General features: G+C 39.0%; 1 protein-coding gene across 3 annotated transcripts in view; it reads left to right on the top strand.

The window, feature by feature from the left end:
- The window catches only part of cadm2a (cell adhesion molecule 2a), a 311,927-nt gene that overhangs the window by 253,758 nt on the left and 34,378 nt on the right, over positions 1 to 23,791 (top strand). For all 3 annotated transcript variants that reach the window (XM_084731248.1, XM_084731246.1, XM_084731247.1), the window contains one exon: positions 4,239 to 4,376. In XM_084731248.1, the coding sequence (XP_084587374.1) occupies positions 4,239 to 4,376 (138 nt within the window). The remainder of the gene's footprint in view (positions 1 to 4,238; positions 4,377 to 23,791) is intronic.

Raw genomic sequence — 23,791 nt, 5'->3', positions numbered from 1 at the left:
ACTGAAGTATTATGATTGTCCTCAAAGGGCCGGTTTTAAATGTAAGACTATATAAATGTATCTTCTTGTTGTCATATCACATAATTGTCTCTCCATTAGATTATTATTGATTTTAGAAGTAACTTAATGAGCAATAACTAGCTCTGAAGGCAGAAGAAGTCCACCAATTTATTAAAAAGAAATATACAAAGTAGTGTAAGACAAAGAAGACATACCAGTTTGTCTCCATTAAACACAAACATGTATTCACTTTCCCGTGTCTTGTTAAATTGCCTTCCTTCTGTGTCAACCTTTCTTGTCTTGAACAATTTGCAGGACTCCTAATGTTACTGGGTACAACCACTCATTGAGAGTCCTGCTGCTGGAAATAGAGACAATGTAGTGTATAGGCTACTGACATGTAGCAGCTAGACACTTCCAGTACAACAAAATCAGGGCACATGATCTAGTTAATTAATTCTGTACCAGTTACTATAGCCTACACTTCCAAACCCATCATAACCAACTGTGCTATCACTTAGCAAAACTAGATATGTAGTGAAGCTGATCCTTATCTATCCTACTTTAAATCTCTGCAGAAAACATGGCTGTGTCCAAAAAATATTTTTGCAATCCATGCAAGACGTGTTGAGATATTTCGCTCAAAACCACAAATCCAAACTCAGAATCTCATGATCGTGAAGTCTTTAGAATTCATCCACTGGGGGTCATAAATGTGCAAAATTTTATGGCACTCCATATAATAGATATTTCAGTCTGGAGTAATGTGGTTAATCAATTGACTGACTAACATTGTTCCCAGCTTAGCTAAAAATGCACAATATGACAGAAAAAATACACAGCAGAAAACCTCAATTCATATTTGTAACTGACTTTCATTTAAATTCTAAATAACATTAAAAAAAACAAAAAAAATACCTTCTCTAAACTTTGTGTAAACTGCATATTTAAGAAATGTGTAGATGAAGCAGTGTGGTCACAATGACCCCAGGAATTATCAGTGAAATCTACTTTTCTTCTTTTTCTCCACCACGCATCAGAAATCGAGCTCTCATTTCTTTTTCATGTCTTGAAAACGCTGTTGGTTATGCTTAAACAGTCATGCACACACACGAATACACCACAGCGCAGACAAATCCATGATGCCCACACATGAGCAGAGAAAACACACATATTCACAATGCACTGCGCTCACACAGACATGCACACACCAGCTCACACAAACAGAGAGAAAGATTAAAGCTTTGCAGCCTCTAGCCACCCAAGGGGAACGTGACTGTATAAGATGAACATTGTATTTGATCTGTTCTCGTTCAGTCTGGGAGAAAAACCATCTAACACTTTTCTGAGTCAAGCCACACTTACTCATTCACATACTTACACACGCACCACAGTACTTAGTTAGATATAGTGACACTTGCGCTTCACACGTTGGATGAATTTGCATGGAAAAACATGCACTCGGAGAATTACATGTATGGTATTTAATTGGATCTCGATGCATATTGTGTTTACCGAGCAGCAGCTATTGTTAGGACTGTGTATGCAGAAGGATGGTAAACAGAGTACAGGAAGACCTTTAAGTCTGGTAATAAACCTTACAGGAGGTGGTGAGACAGACAAGGCCAGAGTCAGTCAATGTCATTGACTGGCAGACCTTTCAGTCACTCAGCCTGAGGCAGACTTATTGCTCATTGACATTAGAAGGGCAGACACTACACACTTAAAACACTCATTATAGGAAAGGCCAGTAATGAACATTTTCTCTACAATTGCACGGCCTTCTCTGTGGTCACAAGCCTTTGCTTACCCACTTGTACACACACACGGAAAAACAACTCGACCTTATTATTTGTCTTCCGTCGTCATTGGTGCTGTTTCTTTTAGAGATGCACCACTTGAAATTTTCTCAGCCAATTTCAATTGTCTTTTTAAAACTGACCTGCCAATTCAGATTTCGGATGACTTTGATTTTCTTTATAAGAAATGTAATTGAGCCTTCCTAAGTCCCGCCCCTTTCCAGTCAGTGCTCTAATAACAGCTGAGCGTGATTAGCTAAACTGCATCAATTGTTAGCTAGCTAGTTACAGTCAATGTTAGCAAAATTCTAGTTAACTAGCTAACTAATTTATATCAATCATTAGCCAGTTAGTTAGCTAGGATTTTGCTAACTTTAGCTTACTGTTCCTCTAGCAGTAACTGTTAATCATCTTCAAAATGTGCTTTTCAACATATATGAGCCTAGCACATAGCATATTTTTGTGAAGCATAGTCGCCTGAGGTTCCACTGGGGGGCAAGCTTGCTTAAATGGTGTTGGAGCACAGAGCAGAAAGGGGCGGGGCTTAGTAAGGGTCAGTTGACGTACATAGATTAGTTAATTTTTGTAACTTTTCTTTAATGGTATAATCAAATTGTTTGCTCATAATGAAAAACTGACAATTAAATTATTTTTAAAGGTGCCTCTTCCCTCCTCTTGTCTTCTTTTATATTTTTTGCCTTTTCCACTGATGTTCACTCTTGAAGTCAATTGTTCCTCTTAATGCCGATGACATCCTGCATTTGCATGTGTGTAGCTGTGACCATCGCCACCGACTTTATTGTCATAGGTGTAGTGCTGCCGGAGCACACCGGAATAACACTTTTCTTGCAGTTTGCATAATTCTTTTTTCTAAGCACTTGAAGAGCTAATCAACACTAAAGCGTATGTCATGCAAGAGAGGCAATAAAAACAAATGTAATGTTTGTCATATGAAAACTTCTTAATGAGAAAAATGGGATGCAGACTTGTAGCTGAAGCAGAGAGAGCAAGAGAACTCATGTGGACTGATAATAACCTCAACATGATGAAAGTATTCATAAAATCATTCTAAAATTTGATCGTGTCATCAGTTCTGGTTGACACAGACAACAGGGCTCTTATGGAATCCTTGAAACAACTGACTTTTAATATTATACTTTCAAAGTTTGAAAAGTCCTAGAATTTTGGATAAAGTGCTCGAAGCTCCTTGAAATGGTAATTGCTGTGTTTTCATAATAAATCATTCTCTGACTGAATAGTTCATTTTGTAGACAAGAAAATAAAATAAGTCAGAGAGCGCCTAATTGCTTTTGCCTTTCACACAAAAGACAGCTCCACTCGAGCCTTGCTTGCCACTCTGTACGTGTGGCTGTACTTAGTGATCTGTCAGTCGTTGTTGATGTTGCTGTTTCAATGAGTGTTGGCTTGAAAAAAAAAACTTGAAAAGAAAATGTAAATGATTTTGTTGAAATTGAAAGTTATTTGTCTGGTAATAGTTTGAGTGATTGTTTTTATTGGCTCAACCAGCTTATGGCAGGTCTAATTATGGACAGATGAGCCATTTAGAAACATTAAACTTCATGGTGTTTTACTTTAATTTGTCACCCCTCAGTAGAATGACATCATGAAACATAATTTTGGTTGAGGACGTGAAATCGAGCCTCATCATTTTTAGCATATATATATGTATGTATGTATAGATATGTCATTAACCACAGCTGTAAGGTGGTGGAGTAAAAGCTTCATAAGGCGTAGGAACCCAGAGTCACTGTCTGTGTTGCTGTGCACATGATGTGAACCACTGTGCAGCGCATTTTTTTAAATTTGTCCACCACACAGTAGGATTTATGTGACACCGACTGGCCCGTCACTGGCCACTGGCCGATTGATTGGTGCATCTCTAATTTCTTTAGAAGAAAAGTGAAAATTGCTCACGCTAAAGTCTGTGGAGTACCCAGAGAACCCTGGACATTGATTCTGGGAAGACACACTGCTGCTGAATTTTTCAAAAGTCATTCTTCAATTCTGCTAGCGTCACAAAAAAACTCTATTCCCCTCTATTGTATTTGAGTCGAGGCAGGGACAGATATCTCACAACCCGGTCAAAGAAAATCAGAACTACCTGCATCGTTGGATACCACCAGATGTATGTGAGAAAATGTGTGTCTTTGTTATTAGAGTGAACCGATCCTTAAAGAAGTAGACATCTCAGCATTTAGAGAGTCCATCCAGCGATGTGTCAGCAAGAATTCACCCTGATGTGTCCTCGAGCAGGACACTGCTCAGGGATGCTGCTCTGTAGTCTGTTCTCTAATCTCCCTGCAGGGGCGCGAGCTGGAGGAGAATTTCCAATAAGGCATAATAATGTTATTGTTGCATAATGACATACCGCTGTGTGTGAATTAGTTCCATCGCGGTGATTTCCGTTCCATCTTTCAGGTGTGCCAGAGAAGCCAGAGATCGATGGCCTGACGAAGCCTGCCATGGAGGGAGACCACATCACTCTGACCTGCATCACTCAGGGCAGCAAGCCCGCCGCGGACCTGCGCTGGTTCAGGAATGAGAAGGAGATCAAAGGTATGAAACACCTGTTTCTGCATTTACATCAGACAGTATATGTCAAAGGTTTAAAGATGAGAGTTATGGAGAATGACAGCACCGTTTATGGGGAATTATGAGGGGATAAAACTATGTCGAAGTTATACAGCAGAATACATAACCAGGCATGGGAGTTTCTCCTTTTCTACTCAGAGGAAACCAGCTAATTGTTGATTTGTTTTTGACATGATCAAGTTGTGCACCTTTCATCAAAGGTCTTGCTGTCAGATAACATGGCAAATCTATTTTAAGAGAAGTGTTTGCCAGGTTAGTATGGGTTTGTGTGGGCTGGTGTCAATGCAGCCCTGGTGCAAACCAAACAACCAGACAGAAAATAAAAAATGTTTTGGTAGGAGTGCTTCCTGGACTCAAAATGAGTTTGGTTGAGGTGCTCTTTGGATAGGGACATGTGTACACAGAAATCACAAAAAACTCCATGTCCAAGTGGAAGATTCCTTTTGGTGGAATTCTACTATAAAAAGGCATGTGACAATAGTTGGAGTTTATGGAGTGAAAGCAAATGAACCAGCCGCAGGATAATACATCCATCTACTGATTATAAAATATGTTCTGTGGGTATTTTTCCTGATTAATTGGTCAAAAATTGTTAAAACTCCCGTGCTTGTATCCTGCTCACTTTGTCAGTTCATTAAGTCCATTAAAATATGTGTGACAGAGATCTCACAGTGATTATTGTACAAGACGGCTCCTTTTTGTCCTGTGCTACCTGTCATTATTCATAATAACATGCCGTTGATTTGCAGTCTAATAATACTAATGATGCTTAAAATCTGTCATGTCTTTGTGAGTTCTCTGTAACAGGAAAGAACACATATACACATTTATATACACATATATTCATATATATTTGTAAATATTACTCATTTTATAATTCTGTCAGTCACTGGAATTTGATTTCATCACCAGAACTGTCCAATAACAGAGTTACCCATCAGTCCATGAAACTTCATGTTTACTCCCCTTGGGTCATTTCTAAAATTCAACAGTGTGTCATTTCTTCTTTTCGTTCCAAACAAGTGACAACAGGTGTAAAATCACCCTGCGCTACTTGCCATAGTTTTAAAAAGATAAAGATAAGATAATCATTCTTTGCTATTAGCCATGTTGTTACAGTAATAATTATCTATTGTTATTTCTAACACCAAATTGTAGCTTCCCTTAACTTCTACTAAACTATAAACTACTAATAAACTACTCACTTGTATACTATCCACGGTGTTGTCAGATACTAAAAAGTACTGATTCTTACATTTATGGCTCAGACTGCTTTTTAACAAAAAAAAACATGACTCAAATTTGTATTTTAAAATTCTTTGAAACTGAGCATAAAATCTGTCTCATAAAACTGTCACGATGAAAGTGCTGCAGCGGATGTCTCAACAGTGTATTTTTGTTCTGAACAAGTTGTTTCTAATAGAGCAGATTCAGCATGTGTCCTCTGGCCTGAGACCGATACATTAACCTCTCTTGTTATCAGAGGCCTGTTCTAAATCACACTGACTGGACTACACACCTCATTTCCACCCTGCTCCTGCTCTGCTCGACTTGATGAACCATCCGCTTTGTAATTGTTTGAACGGATGAGAAGGAGAGAGAGAGCAAAGAGACCGAGAGAGAATATTGAAGAAAAGAGAGCCGGGGACATGAAATGACGAAATGAGGTTTCTGAGGAAGAGAGAAACAGATGCGATTCTGTATCAAATAAAATGCAGAACCCGGTGAGACAGACTGTCACAGATCAACAGCACAGTTGCAGAACTTTTACCAAGGTTTCTGTGCTGTTTCACAAAGCAGATTAAAGGCAGATAACAAAATGCAAATCACCCTTTTCTAATTTAAATGACTGCAAGTGTAAACAAAGAGATAACACTGAGAATCACAGGTTTTTCTTGTTTAGAACTGCCAAAAGACAATGCAGGTTTGCAAGGAAACTTTCAAAATCTTTGTTTAACCCAACAGATCACTGAACCTGTAGTGAGAATCACAAGCAGCCAGGTGTTGCACATCCTAAATGCCCAATTAAATGCAGTCAAATTTAAAGTTAAAGCGCATTTGGAATGCGAAACACACAGGCACTTCACAGAGTTCATTTGCCTGCTCATACAAAGGATTAATAAACCACAAAAATCATTTTTGCCAAAGCATGCATGATTTATACTTATTAACTTTGCATATTAATGCTTTCTCTTCCCACTATGTTTTTTTTTCTTCTTCTCTTGTACCAACATTGACTATGTCTCTCTTGTCACATTTACTCATGTTCTTAAATGAATGTACAATATGTTTTTCAATATATTTGACGTGTAGTATTTTAAATACCTTGTGCAATAGGAGTTTCTACTCCAATAGTCACACCTTAAAGGGATAAGTCACGTTATTTGAACTGGGGTTGTATGAGGTAATTATTGAAAGTAGGTAGATGGTGGTCAACATGCCACCAGTTATGAGAAGCAGAGAGAAGTACACTGCTGTGGACAGGGTCAGCAACAAAAGCAGCCACTTAAAAAAGGTCTACCTAAAAAAATCACTAACAGTTTAAAGGGATAATTCACCCAAAGTTCAGTTATTATCCACTCATCCTCATGACAGGTGAAGGTGGGGTTTCGTTTCGTTTCAGATTTGTGTGAACTGTCCCTTTAAATGTATGCTATATTTAGAATATTTTCACATCTCTACTTCACCATAAGACATCCTTTTCTGACGGGAAACCAATGTTATACAAGCCAAATGTCGCTCTCCCTAAACAAACCAAACTCCATAGGTGAAATCAGTCATTTTACCTTGCAGCTCACACAAGCTGCCAGCTTACCGCTGCCTCGGACAGACTATTTGTGTTACTGCGTGACTTCCATATTTTAAGAGGGTAGTTCACATTTTCTAAAGTCACACAATAACACAAAGTAACAGATTGAGGCAGCGGTGTAACAGCAACTCCCATGTTCTCAAAGGTTAAATTACTGATTTCACCTGTGGAGTTTGATGGCTTTGTAGAGAGGGATATTGGGCTTATGTCATAGTTTCCAGTTGGACAAGGCTGTCTGACAGCAAGGTAAACTGGAGGTGTGCCAGCTGCCATCTACTATAGCTAATACACTGATATGGATAAATAGCTCAAGCCCACATCAACTAATCTGCACTATCCCTTTAACATCACCTGTTAACATCACTGAACTGGCAAGCTCACTGCTAATAATTTTCTTATGCTTATGCTCATTAACACTGACAAAACATCATGTTTTGCACACGTTCATTAAAATTAAACTTAATATTTGGTTCTCTCTGAAATTATTACCCGTTTATGTCCTGCAAACAATAATCTTAGCAATCTTTCACTCATTAAATTCTGTATTCATGAGTAGATTCCCAAGTTGCATATTGTTTTTTGTTCTTCTGTTTTCTCACATTTTTATAATCTAGCTAATGTGTTACAGTAGTTTGTCACTCCACTTTACATTTCCTCTTGTTGCTCCTCTGAGGACTGTGAAGCTTATACAAAAACGAGTATACACTAATTAGCAGAGAGAGTATTTTTCCTTACAGGCTTATTGTGTCTCTATGGGCGATTATTGCTTCTCCCAGTGGCCCACTGCTGAGAGAGGAGCTCCCTGTAAGGCAAATGGAAACATAGCCAGGACATAATGTTCTCCTAATTTACCAGAGAAAGTTAACAGGTAGTCAGAGATATCCTTGGTGGTTTGAAGTGAAGGTAGTCTCAAGAGGATGTGCTTTCTTATTAAGGTCAGATGCTATAATTCTCTCCTCAACTTGGCACACGACTATCTTTAATTTGGGTCTTGTACAATTTTATATCAGTACATTATTCACTGTGACAAGGTTGTAGTGCTTTACCCAGAAAGGACATGGATAGTGTGTTCAGGTTTGCCCTTCTGTGTAAATATATTCTGTAATGCATTTTCCTTACAATATGCAAGAATAAGAATAAGAATACGAATAAGAATAAGAATAAGAATACGAATAAGAATAAGAATTAGAATAAGAATAAGACAATAGAGAAATAAATATGAAGTGAATTATAAAAGTGTAGTTATGAAAAGTGTATTGGGAGTAATTGCAAGAAAAAAGACAAATAGTGATAAATTTAGTAAAAAGAGAAAAAGTAGCATTGGCAATGACATTAAACTATAAAATAACTATAAAATAATATATAAGTAATATTGTCAGAGATATTGAAAGTAATAAAAAAAACTTAAATTGTACCAGATAATGAAAGTAAAATTCCATGTGATATGAAACATAACATTGTGCTTGATAATAATAATGACGAAATAATATTACATATGATATTAAACATGATTAGATATTAAACATAATTAAAAAGTAATACTGCAAATGCTAATGAAGGTAATATCGCACAATATTAAACATGATATTACATTTGATATTGTGCATGATAATAATTAGGAAATTAAAAATGCACATGATAATGAATATAATATTGCCTGTGATATTGAAAAGTGATGTTGCACATGATGTTAAAAACTAATACTGTACATAACATTGGTATTTTTGTTTTCATTGTAGCACTTTTCAAGCTTAAGCACAAAGTTTTTTTTCCAGATTAAAAGATTTACAGAACAAAAATTAAAAATCAGAAACCCATGTAAGCCCCCCTGTTATGACAACAAAAATTAGGAACATGAGAGCACATAATTAAGCAGCACTGAGCCTGTAGTTAAACAGATGGAAGTGCAAGTACAGAATAAGATAAATAAGTTCATATCTAAATAAGTGAAATGTGGATAAAAGAAATGAGCTTACACAAAGTAGGTGGAATTTAAGTAAAGGAAATAACCACATACAAACATATCACGTGTAATAAGATGCAAATATAAGAGATTATCTCACATAAAGCAGATAGAATGACAACAGAAGAACACTTGAATTTAAACTAGATTAAAGTCCAAAATATATGGATTAACACTGTTGTAACTGATGTAAATAGTATAATGGTTTATGTAAAGAAAAGGGAAAAAAACATCAGCATTGTGTAGGCATTTTTCTCATTGTAAAAGAAGTCTTTGTCTCAGAACAGAAAGCAGAACCTTGAGACTTTATACAAATGTCAGATTAGAAGATTCTTGTTAGATCCACTTTTGGACTCGTCAAGAATTCCGATTGGAGGTGATGTTTTTTCGGCCCCTCGTTGAATTCACCGAAAAGCTCTCTTGCAACATCTGCCATTACACCCTTTCTACCCAAGCTTAAGCCCTGACAGCTCAGCCTGCTATCTCGCGTTAGGGTTTCCCAGGGTCCAGATAAGCAAGCAGATATGCCCAAATCGATGCTGGTTTTCCACACAGTTTTAGGCAGATATCATGGTATCTTTCCATTTAATTAACTGTAGTTGGGAGATGATATTGAATCTATGTCATCGTGTCTATTCAGATTTCCTCAGAACATCCTCTCTGCTAAAAAGTGTCTTTGTGAGGACAAGTCTGCAATCTGATTTTTCACACTGCTGAAGGTCATCTCTAATCAAGTCAAATCAAATCTATTTTTTATCCAATTTTACATCTTTCCCTTAGTGGCTAACCAATTATCTTTTTACTATACAGAAATAACATGTAAACATAGAAAACTATGTGTAAATGTTGAACTTCCTGTTGGTCTCAAAGGTGAAGCAAACACTGGTGCCTTGATTAATACCCTGCCTTTCCTGACAAGAAGGTGTCTGCTTTTAATTAGCAGTTCATTGCTCAGTGCGATGCGTTTGTAAGACATATTCAGGACATGTTTAGCTCATGAAAAAAAAGTCTGTTCTCGAGATCATGACTGACACATAGACATTTAGATCTTCTTTGTCACACCATGAATGCATTTCTGCCACTAATTGGTCCACTTCCTCATTGTAATAAAGAAAGTGTGAATTATTATCTGGACACAGTCAAAGTGACTTGTTTTATATGACACCGGTAGAGGGTTTATTTGTGTGTAAATGTAACTGAGGGTTGCATTTAAAGGGACAATTCACTACCAAAATTACAAATACATATTCTTCCTCTTACTTGAGATAAGGAGAATAATTGAAAAGATTTACAGACTGTAACAACAGGAGAATCTGTTTTCTCACCCATACATCACAATTCAAGTCAAAGAAACAAAAAACAGCTTGCATATTGCAGGATTCAAATTTCTACTTATTATTCACCAAAGTAGTGCCGTCAGACCTGTCTGATGTAGAGCAGTGTTGTTTTTTGTTTATTTGACTGTTTGCGCAAGTTCAGTTCAGCACAGGCTCTAAATGTGGATTGAATGTGCGTGCACACTCCAGTGTAAGTAACATTAGATGATGCATGTCACATTACTAACAGCAGCAGTGCAGAGATCACTTTTAACATTATCCAGCATGATAAATTGTTAAAACATTTAGAGAATTAATTTTAAGTGACTACTACTAACAGAAACATGTTCTGCCTGTTGATAATCCTAATATATTATCAACAGCTCATGCACAGCAGTCGTTCTGCTGAGATAAGCCATTTCCAATTTGCATAGTTTATAGGAAATCATACTGTCGCATCTCTGTTTAAAATACTCCCACACTTTAGTGAGGTGAGGTTTGTTTGCTGCAGCTTGTTCTACGAGTAAATCCATGCTTTGATAGGGCACAGCAGTTCATTGCATCATGTCAACGCATGTTATGTAAATTGGTGTATTTTCGCAAACAATGACATTGATTATAAATCAGCAAATCACCTCAGCCTTACAGTTGAGTTTTTCAGATGTGTTTTTTTGGGGGAGGCACCACACGCTGAGCGCCATCTTGTTCCATTATAATCGAGAGAGCGCAGACTTTTCTAGGGCCAGTATCTCCAAAACTTGGCAGCTCGCATCAAAACAATCTATATGGATAAATAGCACCACAGGTAAGAGGAAAAATATGTATTTTTGATTTAGAGGTGGGGGAAAAAGAAACTAACCCAGTGAGCCACTCTCTGGCGCTGTGACTTTCCTCTCAGACTCGACTAAATCAACAAACATGAGCACAAAGAGCAACGATGTTTATACGCAGTATATGTATGCATGTGTAGGTGTGTGTGAGTGCACTTTAAGTGTTCATCATCCTGACAGAAGTGGGGTGTGTTCAATGTGAAAAGCCATCTGATTGTGGGTGACCATGCTGGGAATAAATGACAATTGTGACATATTGGTGTGGGATCTGGGGGAATAGAAGAGATTATATTACCGGCAGAGCCACTGGAGCAGTCCATCACCCATTCGCATGCAGTTAACGGACACCCTATGCTAAGTGTGTGTGTGTGTGTGTATCTGCGTATATGTGTGTGTGTGAGCAAAACAGACAGATGGAGCAGACAGCCCGCATGTAAGGACATAAGCTTGTGTGTGTGGAACGGAATCCAATATTCTTATTTCTCAGTCTCTTTGTCCCTCAGATCCCCTCAGTCCCCACCCAGTAATGATATATTTCTATCTCAGTTACACACCGTAACCCAGAGAGACCTCTGCCAATATCACCACATGTAGCACTTGTTTACACACCACTGAACCAGAGGGAGCTGCGAGGAGACCAAGCAAGGCAAGAGATGAAATGAATATTTATTTCAAATAAGGGTGGGGATGTTCGCTATCGGACTCGTATTATCATACTCTCTGACCTAAACTGTAGAGGTTATTGCTTCATCGTGTTATGCGATAACTCTATTCCGAGGGGGTTTAAGGGAAAAAATACTAAGATTTGATTCAAACTCGCTCGCGGTCACATCCCCATTCTGTTGTCAAACTTGTTAGTCAAGGACAAGGAACTATTACTGCAGACATACCTGGTGCTATTTTAGGTCGTTGTCTGCTGACTTCTCAGCACGCTATCACTCAAGTCTGCCCGTTCGTTGAAGAGTTGAACAGTGACTGAACAACCTTTTGAAATAGTGCCGGCTATTTCTTCATTTATGGGTAATTGTCCTTGACTACCGTGAGTGAGAACAGAATAAGGTGGCCATCATTATTCTAAGGTCTGCTCTGGAAGGAGCTATTGAAGAAAGTGAATAGGCAATAGCACTAGGAGCTTATTTCAAAGAGGATGATGTTGAAGTGGATGAGGCTGCTAGTGACATTGTGGACACTAAAATAAGAATTAACCTCAGGAATTTAAAGAAGTTTTCTTCTTACCATACATTTTCAGATGGTGCTAGACAACCTTGCACACTACTTAAAAAGTCTGTGTTGGGACTACATTTATACTATCCAGCTCCCTGGGGTGCAGTGGATCAATGGCCATTAAAGATGTAATTTCAAGATGGCTCCTGCAAGTCACAGTGGCATGAATAAAAGATGCACACACGAAAACGCATATTCACCCTCTCTATCCTGTATACATTGGCAGCACAAGCACAAAAGTACTTGCATGCATGCAAGGACGTAGAATTGTGTAGGGATGGTAGGGTCGCTAACAATATACAGGGACTACTGAATTGTCCCTTGCAATAACTTTGTCCAACAACCAAAATATCTGATATATGAATTAAGCCACTAGCAACAAAAGTAGGTAGTTACTCAGACCATCAGGGAGAAAGAGAGAAATATACATATATATTATTTTGTATATTAATCCCATGTATGAGGTAATCTCAGTCAGCACTCCTCTGGCAGCAATGAAGTGTTTGCTCAGTACCTTTAAAAGTTCAATTCCCAATCCCAGTGACCTCAAGGATAATCACAGCCTCATGAAACTTCACAACCACAAACTAGAGACCAGGGACATTCAGAGGATGGATGGCTTCCCAACATAAACTATCTATAAGGGGGCTTCTGAGCAATCCCCAGTAGAGGAGTGCTCGCCATCCAATTGCTGAGAAACGCAATCTTGCAGAAATGTCAAAAGTTTTTGATACCAAATCACAACATGCATTTTTCTGTGGTGTGCCTTGAGGTTTTGGTGGCTTAATATGGACTTTTTGATGGATTTTTTAACATTTTTATCAGTTCTGGAGTTATCAGAAATGGTCGAATTGTGCATCAAGTCTGTGTAATGAATGGTATCAACCCAAACCCTGCTGCAACAACTTATGAGACATGAAAGAGCACGAGAATGGCCACCATATACTATTCGAACAGGTGCCTAAAGAATAAACACAATAGGATAAACACAATATTTACACCAGATTTATAACTACAAATGCTTGACACACAGTGGCAAGCTGCATCGCAAATGAATCTTCTGGTTCCTGTCTTTCAGATGATGTATACCACTTTTATGTGACATGTACTGCTGACTTGCTATCCCCGCCTAAAGATCGCCTGTCTCCCCTCTAAAAATGACAAAAATGCCTCTAGGGGGAGTGGAACCACAAGATAGCTAGAATGAAGAGCAGACGTATCTTGAGCATGAACATATCTTCCCCTTATTTCTTTCTGTCTTTGGACTTGTATCACCTTGATTAAATATGCCCATGTAGAGCTGCAGCTAACTTATCCTCTCTCTCTGGCATCATGCAACTGTGTGATCAGGTTAACAGGCTTAGACTCGTGCGCCGCGGTGAAAGCAGAGGAGGTCAGACTGCTACACCCACTGTCTATGCCTATTAAGAGCAACATCCTGGAGGTGGAGCACCTGTCCTGTTTTAAATGCCAAGGCACTGACACCGACCAGACCTCTCCTTTTGAGGGCCGGTGAAAAAGCCGTCTCTTTTAGGCACTTCTTAGCTGTGAATGCACTGGGAGTTTCATGTCAGAAAGGGACATTATGATACAGGTCTGCCAGGTGCTGATAGAAAGTCTCCTAACATTAAACAGAGCTCCGTGGTCGTAGTCACCCATCAGTTCAGCACAGACTCGGGCTGGTTAGACAGGTCAGACTGGGGAGGATGCTTACAGGCTGCCAACAGCTCCCTGAATGCTGCACAGTGGCCAGAATAAGCGAGAAGATGGAGGAGAGCTCCATACATCATGTCCACACCCCACTGGAGCTGCAGCTTCCTGTTTAAAGTTCTGTCATATCTACACTCTTAGAAATAAAGGTGCCTTCCTCAGCTTGTTCCCATTGGAGAACCCATTTTACTTTCAGGTAGAACTTTTTTATCTTATAATTCTGGAATAAGATAACATGCTATACCCAGAACCACCTGTGAAAGGTTTCACCCAGAAGCTCTTATGAGAGGTTCTACAGAGAACCCTTCTGTGGTATCATATTTCTGCCCAGAACCTTCCCCTGGGGTTTCCAAACCTTTTTAGCTTCTAAAGATGCTAAAGAGAACCAACCCAGGGGTTCTAGCAAGAACCTTTTTTATATTAACCGTTATATCTAGAACACATTCAGGGGGTTCTACAGAAAAGAGGACATTTCTACATTCTAAAGGTTTTATTTAGAACACACTCGAGATAACCTTTTTATATTGTATAGGTTTCATGCAGAACCCACGCAGAGAGTTCTGCCAAGACCCTTTATATATTCCAAGGGTTTTATCTCAAATACACCCAGGGTCTACACAGAACCCTTTTATATTCCAAGGGTTCCATCCAGAACCCACCCAGCGGGTTCTGCCAAGAAATCCTTTGTATAATGGTACAAAGATCCCTTGAAGAAAGAGTTCTTCTTCAAGTTCAACAATCCTCAAAGAACTCTTTCTTTCAAAAATGGTTCTTTGGATTAAAAGATTGCTCTTCAGTAAAGGGGTCTCTGGAAGCAAATGGTTCTGGATAGAACCTCACCCCATTAGGAGGAACCCATCTGTAACCCGTATTTCTAAGAGTGTACTGCTGTGCAGCTCGTCAAAAGAAAGCACAGTTTAGGAACTCATCTCACATGCTTTTCCTGACTGTTTTGTGAACTGTATTGTATTTAAATGAGTGTTTACATTTTGATTATCCTCACAGTCACCCACAGACGATTTTACATTGTTGTTGCTTGAGCAAATTGTTTTAAATCTCAGATGGGATGCAGTTCAGGGTATGTTGAGTCAGCCCTCGGACCCCCCGCTGCCAGGATTAATCAGCTCTGTCGCTGTTGTTGATGAGTCTTTTCCCCCACCCCAGCAGTCCTCCTCTGTCTTTCTTGTCTGTCCCTTCATCTTCTCTCCTTGTGTCGTCCCTCTCTCCTGTGAAATGGCATAAAAAAGGGTCAGATTCTTACATTTTTACGCCTGTCATTTCCATTTCTAATCCTCCAAGGCTTGGTCTTGGCTCACGCCAATGGTGCAGAGCTGTGAGCACCCACCCACAGAACAGTGTGCCGCAGTCGCAGCCAAATGCTGCCAGGCTTTTTGTTAAGGAGAGGTATTACAGGTGAATGTGGTTGGATGGGTTCTGATTTCCTTATTTGAAATAAACATACACTGAAAGACCTTTTTTGTACATTTTACAACATTGTACAATTTTTATGTAAATCATGTAGATTGTGTAAAAAATATATACCTTAGTAAATCTGCATGTGTTTGTAGCTGTGTGACAATTTCAAATATGCTCTTTGACTGATTGCGAGCTGGTAATTAGAAAACAAATGTTTGTCCTCTCCTGACAGTAACATCTATTGTGACTCACAAAAGCTGTGGCAAGCTTTTATATTTTCCTGTTCTTTCATTTGGGTACTAGGCTTCCGACCAAATCCAAATCATCCCAAAAAATGCTGCACTCTAAAATAAAAGAAATTCTGACAACAAATACAGCAATTTAGTTATGACTAGACTGAGAAAAATCTGTCCAAGAGAGCAAGAGATGTTAGAACTGTATAATATGAGAGGGCAGTGTTACCAGTGTGGGGTTGCTGTGACTACACTTTTATACAGTATATATATATATTTATATATACATATATACATATATACATATATATATATATACATATAATTTATTCATGATGACAGTTCCAGGAGCTGCATTTTTAGTTTGCCATTTGCCATTTAAAATGGGTATTATAAGGGGAGCTCAAGCAGGGTTTTGTTACTTTTATGAAGAAAGCAAACTCTAATCACAATCTTATGATTTAGCAGTCCTTTTCACTACGGGTTCATTTATCTCATTATCTCAAGAAAACAAAAGGCAGATTTCTTAGTTTGCCTGGCAGTTAAAATGAAAATATCAGACAATTCAAGCTGGGTTTTGTCAGTTTTAAATAAAAAGTAAACAAAATCACAATCTTGTGATTGTGTACATGTGAATGTGCTATATACAGAAGCCAAGAACAGCAGTGCTTTTCAGGATTTTGAAGTCATCATCTTGGGATCAGAAGTTAGTTATAAAAGGTTCATTTATCTTATTATCTCAAGGAAACAAAAGGCCAGTCTCTCAAGATAACAAGATAATTCATCACAAGAAAACAATCACTAAAGTGTCCTCCCTGTGAGGTTGCCGCCATGCTAGTCTTCTCCTTACTAATCTGAATGTTATCTGCTAATCTGGATGTTATAGACACAATGCAGTTTCTGCCTGTGTTACAGCTTAATTCCACCAGGCACAGCTGTGGCGTGTTGAGGCTTCATCATGTCGGCCGGAGCTGATCGCAGCCATTCTACACAGTGCCCCGCTTTAAATATACGCCAAGTCTGTTTTTGATGGAAGCTGCATCGATCTACACAGACACACAGGACATCAGACACAGAAACAGCATAGAGAATAAAATAAGAAAATAAAAGACCGCCGTACAGAATGGTTATCATGAAGACAGACAGGAACTAATTGTGTAACCTCACAAGCACAAAAAACAAGGAAAGAGGACCAAAGCAACAAAATATGAGCAAGTAAACATAATCAGGCAGGCATTTTAGCTTTTTAGCTTATATCAGTTGCTACAGTGGTCTATACTTGCATGACATTTCTGATATCTAATAAACATTCCAAGTAATAACAGACAACAACATCTTAGTTTCTTGTGATATCCTTTTGATATCTCTTTATCTGAATATCACAAAGCTTGTTTTCTTGATCTCAAAAAAATGGCTGTAGCTGTAATAATTGAATAAGTCACTATATTTTCTGTAGACTGACAAGTCACTGTCTAAATGCTTTACTGAATAGAGACAGAGAACAATGTTCCAGCTTTCATTGCTAAAACTGGGTGGAAACAATTATAGAGTTTAAAAAAAACTCCAGTGCAAAACTTTCATATGTGGGCAGTAACACTGTGTGCTTACTACTGAGGAGGATGGGAGGAGAGCATTGTTTACGGTCAGGCATGTCCTTAAAAAAATGTAAGGCTTGTAGGCTTATTAGCTGTCTTACCTGCCGCCATGCAAGCAGCTACCTTCCATTTAGAAATCCCCAGACAATGATTATTGTATACTGAGACCATAATTTATGATTCAGATTCTAGTGTTTACTCTAAATCTCATAGTGAAAGAAAATACTGATAGAAGCTACAGCGTGAAAATCCTTCCACAGAGAAAGGAAGAGTCCCCAGCAATGGCCGAACATCATTGCTATCTTTGCTCATCCAAGCCAATGAGGAGGGCATTTTCATGACTTCAAACAGCCTCCAGCAATCCTGATGGTTATTTCTGTCCAACATTATTCACCATAAAAGCCAACAACGTGTGAAGTTGCTAGTGGGAAGCTTAAAGTAACTCAATAGTTGGTGTATAACATGATTTTTGATCAATTCCAATAATAACTCTCCCCACAAAAAAATAGCATGTGTGTGGTATGAGACTGGCCAGATAGGTGTTTTGATTGACAAACTGGAGCGTTAATGGCAGCTCGATGTCAGGTATTCCTTTCAGCTGCGCTTAAAATGTGATAAGATATTTATAGACCAATTATACCCACTTTCACCCACATACATGCACACACGCACTCTGGTGCACACGCAGTGCAGAAGCCAACAGAGTGGATGCAGATTGGCACACTTTAACGCCAGAGTATTACTTGCTGTTAGACCACTGTTATTATGTTCTCAAAGTGGATCTCAGAAGCCTTTGGACCAAATAATGACATTAATGAACTCAAACTTAAGGCGAGCAAGTCAGTTTTTGTAGCACTCTTATCCGGAATCACACAGAGGCAATCAGAGTCCCTTCAAATCACCATGAGACGAGAATCTAAACGGGTCTCGACACTTAAATCACACAGCAGAATTATATAGCAAGTGAGTTTCCCAATCTCAAACAAACTTTGAGAAGAAGTCTTGTGCGTTTTGCTGAAAGTCAGCCCATAATAATAAACAGAGGAGTTGTGAATACAGTGAGAACATTAGGTTAGTTGCTACAGGGGCATCTCTGAGTGCCTATCACATTGATTGAAGTACTCAGATTCTGGTCTTGAACAGCATAAATGTGAGCACAATCAAACAGCACAATGCAAGATGATTCATTCAGTTTATGCAGAAAAAGGCAGTATTATGAATTGACATATTAAAGCTATTACATGTAACAGTTCCACATTAAAATGTCTAAAATTTCTGGACATGTTATATATTTTGTTCAATTTTGTAGTTACATTTTCTCAAATGTTTCCAACAATGGTCCAACTACTGACATACATAAAGATGAACAACATGACAGCTCTCCAGAAGTGAAACCAAAACATCTCAATGATAATTAGTTATGTGATGCTCTAAAAAGCGGGGTTCACATCATAATTGACAGCTGAGCTTTGTTCATGACTGAGTCGGCTTGGTGTATGGGTGGGAATTTGATACCACAGCTCCAGCACAGATCACTACTGCACAGACTCTGGCTACAAATTATGTCACCAGTGATCATATTCAGGATATTCTGGCCTCATTTTTTTTTAAAGTGTGAGGAAGTGGAGAAACAGTGTCCATCTTTATGTATGGTCAGTGGGTCAAACGCAGGGAAATCCATAATTTATAAGAGGTATGTGACGCATCCAGGAAGATATGGGATGAGTCAGAAACCTCCGGGTAGGTCTATCTGCGAGTACACAGTACTACTACACACTTACTACAAGACACACCCTTAAAACAGTTGCAGGTTGGTCAAGTGGTTAGGTTTAGGCCTTAAAATTACTTGGGTAGGGTTAGGAAAAGGTTATGGTTTAGGTTTAAATAAGTACAATAACCTGTTCTCTCAGGGTGTGTGTTGTGTAGTGAAGTTGGTGTGTCTTGCAGTCATTAGGCCCCAGATAGATCTCAGCCATACATCAGAGAGTGGAAAAGGAATTTTGCAAATGTGATTAAATGTATAATATATGAAATTTTAATACATTACCTTGTCCATGAACCTGAGTCAGATTTTCATCTGACTCAGGTTCATGGACAGACCATAAATTAAGTAATGGACAGAGCTTCCGGTCCTGAAATGTGGAAATGGCTTAAACATGCATTCTTTCTAATGGCCAGCAGAGGGCGACTCCTCTGCTTTCAAAAAGAAGTCAGATTGTATTGAGTCTTATATGGAAATGAACTCAGAAAACAGTTTCCTAATGAGGTTATGGTCTCAGTCGCTACTTTCAAGCGGTCTTCTGAACAGCATGATGTTCATTTTGTAAACTACGGTCCCGTTTAGAGTAAAAGAGACAATAAAGCAGGGTATGCTTTAGGGCGGGGCTACCGTTCGATTGACAAGTCATTCTCAGTGTGTCTGTTACACACAGTGCTCACAATACTCAGATCAGACAGTTTAATTAGACCGTATTGATCAAATATGGGACAATATTCTGTTACTGCATCGCCTATTTCTTGTTTTAAATGTTTTCATGAACATAATTTAGTGTAGCTGTAACATGAGAAAGATCATGACCAGGTGGCTCCCATTGTGTTTCCAATTTCCAGTGGAGCCTCCCAAAACATAGAATAAATTGTTGAACTAGGCAATGTTGATCAAATATGGATCTATATTCTGCTACTGCCTTGCCTATTCCTTGCCTAAATTGTTGTCAGAAATATTTTACTGTTTGTTCGTTTGTTATAATATGAGAAAGATCAAACAAGGCAGGCTGTGATTTTTTCCTGCTGAATGGAGAAGCCGAAACCGAGCGCCACCCAAGTGGCTGTTGTTGCAAAAAACCAAGATGGTGACACCCATACTACCAAACTCAAGGCATCACTGGAGAGGGAAAAGGCTTCAGAACTGTAGTCCTCAACCCAACGGGTGAAGTCATGGTTGGTTCACATTTGTTGGCAAATGTTGTTGTCTCGCCATGAGGATTTACATGATGCCACTCTACTTCACAATATCTTTAAGCTATGTCTTTTGGTTATTGTAATTTAATGTGAGAGAGACCCCTAGTGGCAGAATTTACATTAGCTTATTGTGTGATTACAAAACAAACACTACCGCAATCATTTCTTCTTCTGTTAAAACAAAATAAAAAAAAACCAAAAACAAATAGGAGTGATTTTATATATCTGATTGGCTGTTAACCAAAGAAAAGGTGAAGCGTTATGTCTCATGACATCTCATCATGTTGAATTGCATTTCAGTTAAACCAACTCCTCATCAACCCCACTACTGACCTTAACAATCATTTACAAATATTTACAACAGAATAAAGGAAACAGACAAAAATAAGGGTTTGGTTATTTTGAAAGTAGTTTATCTGTGGGAGGAACCTCAGTGCTGCAGTCAGAAGGAGAAAGACATGTTTAACTGATGCAGAGACAAAAAAGGACGTGGAATAATTAATAGAAATTGTCAACTGCAACAGCATGCCATGATATTAGATATTCAGTGTCCTCTCTGCAGCCCTCTGCTCTTTTCCCCCTCTCCTTTGTCTCCTGCAGTTTCTTCTTTGTGAAGAAATCCAGCCATTTTCCCTCTCTCCTGTTGTCTGGATGGATGTTGCTAACACTGCAGACCTGTCAGTCATTCATCTCTAGGGGAGGCGGGCTCATTGCCTCAGTTGGGGGAAGTGACTGAGCGGAATAGTTGATTGGCAGGATGGAGAGGGAGATGAGACAGTGGGGTGGAATACTTAGAAAGTGGAGCAGATGAGCGCGGAGGAGAGAAGGATATGGAGCGTAAACAGTCTCTTTAGGAGATACAAACAAAGGCGGCCAGCATGAGAGAGAGACTGTACATACACTGGTGCTTTCTGGAATTTGCTATGATGGGAGAAAAAAAGGGACATGATTTTACAAAGCAGGGCAGCACCTGAATGCAGAGATAAGCCTGGGCAGCTGAAAACAGTATAATGGTTGGAATTTTTTTTTCTCCTCTTTTGGAAAAAAAAAAAATCCTTGTAGGAGTGTGGATGAACAGGCTTGATATGATTTAAAATACTGGCTGCTGGCATGATGTGAGCAGACCAAACCACCCCCAAAAGACTGTGTGAACAGATGTGATTGAAAAGAAGAAGAATGTGTTAAAGAAAAAGAAAAAACCTGCTCGGAGGTGGATACGTACAGTATAAGCGATTAAGTTGTGAAACAGCTAAAAGCAAATGTAGCAGTGGTGAGCTGGGACTGCTGGCTTAAATCTGTGGTCTGGAAGAGGATGGTGGATGGTCATTTGTATTGCATAACGCCTACTTAACGGTTTCTGAATTTAGGAGAACATTCGTGTCATGCGTGTAGGCTGCTGAAGCTTCGTCAAAAAAACTGGCAGATATGGTCAAATATCATCTGCTACCTGAACACAGCCACAGTTCTTAAATTATTTAGGTGTGAATTTGTGCAGGAATCTCCGAAGAGGACATTGAAGTTTCTCAAATACAGAGAGTAGATCTGTCTGTCTTTATTTTTACAGACTGGTAGGAACTAAGGAAAGTGTTTTTTGTGTTTTACTTTATTAACACATCACACATGAATACGATGAAAGAGAAAGTGCTGCCTTTCCACTTGTATGTATGTGATATTTACAGAGAATAATCACAAGATTGACACTGGCTGAAATGTTTGTATCCAAGTTGATAAATTATGTTAAATCATATTGGTGAATAAAGGTATGTCATTTTTTAATGACAAGCAATAATGCATATCAGACCAAAATAAATAGGTGCATGAACATTTAAAAAATAGATGGTCAATGGTTTTGGTCTAAAAGAGCCACAGATCAACTTGAAATTTGAATGTTTTTTGTAGAAAATCACTAACAGGGTTTCTGGCACTAAAGCTGCTGGTACTACTTAAATTTGGGCTTTGACTTTTGGCACAATAGGACATAATAGATAAAAGAAAAGGTCTGCCTCCTTAGTGCTGTTTTATCACATTTTTCATCCAACAAACTGAAGACTGCTTTGTATCAGGAAGGTGTTAAGCAATAAGAATCAATAAGCCATGCAAAGAGAATGTCTAGTGCCGGTTCTGTCCTTCTGAAACTGCTTACTTGGGCAGTGCACAGGGCACCGACCAGGCACGGAGTATTGAGCTCAAGGACAGTTTGACGTTGAGGATGGAAGTCGGTAGCGTGGGTGTGTCAACTGTGTGACCTCCTAGTTAGAGACAACTCTCCACCTACTAGGCATCACTGCTTTCAGCGATGATGATTTATTACAATGCAGTAAGATTTCAAGGACACTAATTTTGTGGTCAAAAAATTGGTGTCGTGAAGGCTGGTCATGTATCTTTAATTTAAACACATTTGGCTTATCTAACACCTGTATTATTGGGGAGGCAAATGAAGCAAAAAGTGAAATGATGTGATCAAGGAGCAAGCCAAATTTCAGGAAATCATGTCCATAATTTGGGGAAGCTGCTGGTTGGAGGAGTTCTCCAGTGTCTTGGCAATGACTCGGGTGTTGATGGGCATGGAGAGGTGGTTCAGCTGTTTGGTTGGGATTACAAGGCAGGTGTTGCAGGGATAGCTCTGAGAGCAGGTTGTACAGATGGAGAGGATTGAGCATAATGACACTTTGCAACAAGGCTGATTGAAGTTTTTGCCAAATGTCTGATTGGGCCCGGTAATGTTTTTGTCCCAAAGAGGCTGGAAATTGATGTCAGGAAGAGGGATTGGAGGGAGAGCTAGAAGTGAAGTGCATGAAATTGTTTGGTGAGATTTAGACAGTGTGTGGGAGTGGTGAAGCCCAGGAAGCCATAGGCAGAGATGGTCAAAGGTGGTTAAAAAGGCCCACAGTGTACAGAGGTGAGGCACATGGGTTTTGTTGGTGCCTTGAACACAACTGGACTTTCTGTAGCAATGTCAAAGCGGCATCCAGGTAGACATGGTCACAGTCGGGTCACAGAGTCGCGGCGCAGAGTTGCAAAAGTCAAATTTCAAACACACTTTAGGCTAACTACATTAATCACAGCCTGACATGAAGTTGACAACTGGATGTTTGTACAGACTTAAATCCAGTTGAGGGGCAGTTATACAGATCCCTAGCATCATCTAACAGTTGTTGGGTGTGACACATAAAAGTGAGTATTAGGTTGTTCAGTACATTACCATAAAGGTGTTAGCTGGTGCAAATTTGTCAAAACCAGGTAAGGATTGACGACATGTCCCTACTGTACAAAAATGAGACCAAATATCCCAGCTAATACTGCCATCTTGCACTGGTGCAGT

This window comes from Lutjanus erythropterus, chromosome 11 (genome assembly GCF_056507025.1).
Source record: "Lutjanus erythropterus isolate fLutEry1 chromosome 11, fLutEry1.hap2, whole genome shotgun sequence".
NCBI lineage: Eukaryota > Metazoa > Chordata > Actinopteri > Lutjaniformes > Lutjanidae > Lutjanus > Lutjanus erythropterus.
The sequence above is the reverse complement of the archived record's forward strand: the minus strand, read 5'-3'. Positions and strand labels throughout refer to the sequence as shown.